Source organism: Rhinolophus sinicus, linkage group LG02 (genome assembly GCF_036562045.2).
Source record: "Rhinolophus sinicus isolate RSC01 linkage group LG02, ASM3656204v1, whole genome shotgun sequence".
Classification (NCBI taxonomy): Eukaryota; Metazoa; Chordata; class Mammalia; order Chiroptera; family Rhinolophidae; genus Rhinolophus; species Rhinolophus sinicus.
In genome coordinates this window covers 194,035,292-194,041,444 of record NC_133752.1, presented here as the reverse complement: position 1 = coordinate 194,041,444, position 6,153 = coordinate 194,035,292, and the positions used below count along the sequence as shown (strand labels likewise).

The 6,153-nt window shown below is 43.4% G+C and overlaps 1 protein-coding gene across 1 annotated transcript in view; it reads right to left on the bottom strand.

Annotated features, from left to right (window-relative positions):
- Window positions 1-3,888: 3,888 nt before the first annotated feature.
- Window positions 3,889-6,153, bottom strand: part of XPNPEP3 (X-prolyl aminopeptidase 3) — a 52,718-nt gene continuing 50,453 nt past the window's right edge. The window contains exon 10 of the mRNA XM_074326453.1: window positions 3,889-4,042. Coding sequence (XP_074182554.1) covers window positions 4,002-4,042 — 41 coding nt within the window. The 3' untranslated portion in view covers window positions 3,889-4,001. The remainder of the gene's footprint in view (window positions 4,043-6,153) is intronic.

Here is a 6,153-nt window from a genome sequence, read left to right as displayed (position 1 = left end):
ATGTCCTCCAATGGGTGAATGGTTAAACTGTGGTACCTCTATACCACTTGGCCGTAAAATGAATGAACTGTTCATACATACAACTGGATGACTCTCCAGAGAATTATGCTCAGTGAAAAAAGCCAGTCCCATAAGGCTACATACTGTATAAGTCTATTTAACATTCTCGAAAAGACGAAATTATAGAAATGGAGAACAGATTAGTGCTGGCCAGGAGTTAAGGAATGGAGGTGGGAAGGAAGTGGGTGTGGCTATAAAAGGGCCAGAGGAGGGATCCTTGCCCTGATGGCCGTGGTCGGGATCTTTACCATACCCATGCCAATATATTGTGCTATAGTTTTGCAAGATATTAGCATTGGAGAAAACTGAGTAAAGTGTACACAGGATCTCTTTGTATTATTTCTTACAACTGCATGTAGAATCTACAATTATTTCAAAATAATAAGCTTAGTTAAAAGAAAAGGCTAGGCACCATTTTCAGCTGCAGACATCACTGACGGTACTACCTGTGCCCTCGAGGAGCTCACTCTGTCTCACGAGGAGCTGGGCACATAGCTGTGTTTGCTCAATATAGAAACAGTGCTCACCGTTTTGGGCTTTCCAGCATTCTCTAACTTTGGTTGGGTAGAAAAGTTGCCTTCTGTTCCCCTCTTTCCTCCCTCACCCATTCCATGTGATCAGGGCCAGCTGCCTAATTTGCAGTGCCCTGTACAAAATGAAAATGCAAGGGTCCTTGTTAGAAAATTGAAGAATTAAATTATTGAAGAATGAAATTATGAAGAATTTCAAGATAACAACAGACTGCACAGGTCCCACTCTCGTGATGCTGGCCCTATTTGTGACTCTGGAAGGGCTGCCCGTCACCATCTCACCTCCCTTAGCAGGACATAGTTCCAGATTACCCAGGGGTGGTCATTCATAATACCTCACGACTCTGGTTACTTCTACCAGAATCCTTCCAGAGAAGCCATATATAACAAAGCAAGGAGAGAGAGAACTCCTTTACCTCAGGATGAGTTGTTTATTGAACAAATATTTATTGGGTAGCCACTACGTCCGACCCTGTGTTACAGGTTGGAGATACAATGGTGAGCAAGACATGTACAGACAGTCTTAGCCTTTACATAACTATGTTCAGGCAGACAACAGAAATGAATTACCAACTGGGTCAAATGCAAAATAAAACAGTAAGTGGAGATGCTGTGAGCCGTAATAACCGGGGTGGCCACACATATAGGATTCCTGTTCCGTAAGGGAGGGAAATAGAGGGAAGAGAAGGTTAAGTAGATTATCTTAAGGTCAGATAGCTGGTAAATGGCCAAGGAGAGATTCTAACCCTGGGTGTGTCTGACACTCACTGCACTGTGCCCGCTGGGATCACTGACAATCCAAGTGCTTACTCGCAGGAGGATGGGAAGCCGCATAGTGTGGCAGAGATGTTACAGGCTCAGGTAGCGCAATTCCAAACCTGACGTGGATAAGTTACTTGAACTTCAGTAGGTCTTACTTTTCTCATTTATAAAATGAGGAGTGATAAGAATTGTTGCTGCAGAGATTAAATGAGATAACGCACACAGAATGCCTGGTAAGTGCTCGGCGAGTGTTGGGTTTACATATCATAGTTTCCATCCAGATCTACTTACTACATATGCACATGACTTCAGGTGAGTCACATCCTCATGGACCTATTTTCTTCATCTGCAAAATGAGGATAATGACGTGCCTCGCAGGCTCATCATAAGCATAAATGAGATAATAATGTAAGTGAAAGTGCAGTCCAAATGTGGCAATTTTATAAATTTCATAAAACACATGGGGTACCTTTTCGACCCGTAATCCGATTCCCTTCTTTTTTTTTTAAAGATTTTATTGGGGAGGGGGAACAGGACTTTATTGGGGAACAGTGTGTACTTCCAGGCCTTTTTTCCAAGTCAAGTTGTTGTCCTTTCAATCTTAGTTGTGGGGGGCGCAGCTCAGCTCCAGGTCCAGTTGCTGTTGCTAGTTGCAGGGGGCACAGCCCACCATCCCTTGCAGGATTCAAACTGGCAATCTTGTGTTTGAAAGCCCGCGCTCCAAACAACAGAGCCATCCGGGAGGCAGCTCAGCTCAAGGTGCCGTGTTCAATCTTAGTTGCAGGGGGCAGAGCCCACCATCCCTTGCAGGACTCGAGGAGTTGAACCGGCAACCTTCTGGTTGAGAGCCCACTGGCCCATGTGGGTATCGAACCGGCAGCCTTTGGAGTTAGGAGCACAGAACTCCAACCTCTTGAGCCACCAGGCCGGCCCCCAATTCCCTTCTTAAATGCAGCTCATCCTTCCTCCTTCGGGCCATCCCTGTAACTCTCTTATGACACAATATGCTTTGTAATTATTTACAAGCCAGTGTCTCCTAGCAGACTAAGAGCTTTCTGAGGGCAGGGACTATGCATTTCTCCTGCACCCTTGTACGCCTAGCCCCGGGCTCAGTCACAGCTCAGTAAACGTTGAGTGGCTGACAATGAGTATAGACCCTATCCTCTGGGTGTTCGCACATAGGGCAGTAGTGGCTTCCTGTGGCTACTTAGTCCTGAGCTGCCCACCTGTATTACACACACAGCAAAATCCCAGTTGCAGGTAGGCTGCTTGTCATTGCCTACTGCTACACACCTCTAGCTCTCTTCTGCCAGCTGTTTGTAGAGGAAACAAAACCACATTTGCTGTTTTTTAAAAAAAGATCTCTAGGCTTCTATTGACCTTTTCTATGTGGCTCCTTTTGCACTGAGATGTTTGTTTGGGATACAATTGGGTATAAATTATTGCGTTTTGTAGTTATGTCGTGCTTAAATGTGTTACTGTGAGGGTCTCCAGGCTAAGATTTATTATAGAGGGAAATGGACGCTTCATTATCTTGAAAAGAGGGAGGGCATGCAGGCCTTCAGTGGACTGGTTATGGATCTGGGGTTGTCCAAGGCTGCTCCTGACTCCAGCTGTCCTCACCCTTTGCCTAAGTCACTGGCCAGAGGCTACACTTGGGCAGTCATCTCTGGGATAATACCAAGAATATCTCCATAATCTTCTCGCAAGTCCAGAATCAACATTTTTTTTAAAAAATTAAGAATGATCGTGGCATTCAAAGAGTTTGGGGACAATTTTTTATAAGTAATATATTGGATGGTAGCTGTCTGAGAATAGAGCTAGACCTTTTATATTAATTCTTATGACAATAATTCTCCTGTTTGCTATCATTGGGAGTTTTCCTGGAATATAATCTTGACATAAAATGATATCACTCCATACAAAATTCCCAAATAAAGAATAAGTTGGGGATTGTTTTTTTCTTTAGAATTACAGATGTTGCTAATCCTCTCCATGTTTTAAACATAAGTAACTGAAGTTGCTCAGAAGATGCCTTTTGCTTGTATGTTATTTTATTAGGGAGTGTTTAGGTTGTCCACAAATGATTTAGGTGAATATGGTCAGACTGGTTGCTGAAGATCTCAATCAGATCTAAGATGGATTCTAAATGGCCCCAGAACAACAACAACAAAAAGGGGTGGGGGTGAGAAACAGGAGACGGAACTCAACGAAGAACTTTCATTTTTAGGGTGACCTTTTGCAAACTACGAGGTGTGTTGCATTGATTAGCAACTTGATGTAAAACAACACAATGGTGGAAAAGCTGTTAATTTTCAGAAGTTAAATTTTTGTTAGAATGATATCAAACCTTGTTACTTTCTTCTATGTCAGGAAATCTTCAGATTTATACTCTGGTCTTGCACATTAAATAAAGACTCTTGGATTTTGCTGGAAGAGAATTTATACACTGTGTTGTTATCTTATTAATTGCACACTCATAACATTATGAAATCTGTTTGCCTTCAGATATATTTCTCACCCTTTTTCTGTGCTGCTTCATGTTATGGGGTGGGGAACAGGGCTGACCCAGAGGTCAGTGTCAGCGGCTTTTGGCTCGTCCAGTGGGAGGCACTCGCGCTGGTAGAGGCTTCCTGCTGTTGCCCGTCTTTAGGATGTCGTATCGTTCCATTTGGCTGTTCTTTCAGCACCTGGGAAACCCATGCCTAATACTACATTTTCTGTTTCAAAAAATGTTCAGAGTAGCTGCCATTTTTCCTGAATGGACTTTGATTGATACATACGTCTCTAAGACTTGAGAGGTTAAGTTTTATGATAATGTGTGCCTTTTGTCACCCTAGTTGGTTTCAGAGTAGTGGTTACTAGCTTAGTGAGTCAATTGATTCATTCAAGAAATGACAACAAAATAGAGTCTTGCACGCTGACCTCTAAGAGAGTGAGGGAGTGAGTTCATGAGTTGCTATTTTCCTTGAAAATGGAGGGGGACATACTTAGCTAATTTTAAGAAGGTAATGAAATCTTGGAGGGTGGACATGGTTTGGAATGGGCGGTGGGAATTAGCATGCTGTTGTGAAAGGCACCCTGATTCTGGAGGTGTAGGAGACATCCTTGTAAACCTGACTGCACTAACTAGCTGTGGGATCTAAAGCAAGTCATGCCATTTTTTAGACTCCTCTGTAAGGGGGTTGGGCTAAGTCACTAACATCCCTTTTACCTCTAAAATTCTGATTCTATGCGAGTGTTAGTTTCCACCCATTCTGGTTCTTCCTAATGGAGCAGCAAAACAGAAGATGTACATGACAGCTTTCAACTATTTGGAGCCAGCCACCATGCTTCTCCCTGCCTTTCTCTTCTCCACCCCAATGGCCTCCACTTTTTCAACCACTTTTTATGACACTATTTCCTGGTAACTCTCTTGGGAATATCTTTTTAAAACTAGGTACCCCAAAATACACACGATACTTCAGACATAGTCTGATTATTGCAGGGATCATAAAATTACAAACTCCTATTACTTGGTGATACTGATTTAGCATTTTATTAATTCTTATTTTAATTACATAAATACTGTCAACCTCAGTCTGCCTTTAGCCCTCCTCTTCTCCTTGCCCACATGCTAATATAGTTCTTTTCTTAGTTAACATTTTTTATTCTGGTAAAATATACAAAAAAAATCATTTAAACCATTCTTAAATGTACAGTCCAGTGGCATTAAGTACACTCACATTGTTGTGCAACCATCATCACCATCCATCTCCAGAAATTTATCATCATCCCAAACAAAAATTTGTCCCCATTAGATACTAATGCCTCTTCCCCCCTCTCAACCCCTGGCAACCACCATTCTACTTTCTGTCTCTATGAATTTGACTCCTCTAGGCAACTTCACAAAAGGGGGATCATACTGATTGGTTCTTATTTCACTTAGCATAATGCCTTAAAGGTTCACGTATAGAATTTCATTCCTTCTTAAAGTTGAATAATATTCCATTGTACGGATATATACATTTTGTTTATCCATTTGTCCACCGCTGAACATTAGGGTTGTTTCCATCTTTTCGCTCTTATGAATAATGCTGCTATGAACGTGGATGTACAAGTATCTGTTCGAATCCATTTTCAATTCTTTTGAGTATATGCTCAGAAGTCGAATTGCTGAATCAAATGATATTGTTTCATTTTGTTTTTACCCTTTTTCCACTTCCCCCTCCCACTCCGGTTCAAGCCGTTGTTTCTCAGTCTAGTTGTGTAGGACACAGCTCCCTGGCCCATGCTGGTGTTAAGAGCCTTGCCCACCCTCCCCAGCTGAGGCAGTCGGTCGCCAGTCATTGGTCAGCTGCTCAGAGTATCTCACGGCCGCTCTTTCCGGCTGCCAGCCACTCATGCTGGCTGCCGGCCATTCCACTGGCCGCTCATGGCAGCACACGATAGTCTATGGCAGCACACATCAGCCCACGGCTACTCACGCTGGCTGCCGGCCACTCATGCTGGCTTCTGGCCACTCACGCTGGACACCAGCTGCTCCTGGCAGCATAGGGTAGCCCAGCAGCTCACAGCAGCACACAGCAGCCCAACTCCAGGGAGAGCCATTGTTCATAATTTTAACTGTAGAGGGCACAGCTCACTGGCCCAAATGGGAATCGAACAGGCGACCTGGCGTTAGGAGCATGGCGCTCCAACCACCTGAGCCACTGGGCCAACCCGTTTAATTTTTTGAGGAACCACCATACTCATAAATATTTTTGTCAAGGCAGACTCTTTCAGGTCTATGCAGGTGGACCCTGTCCCTGCTCTATTTTAT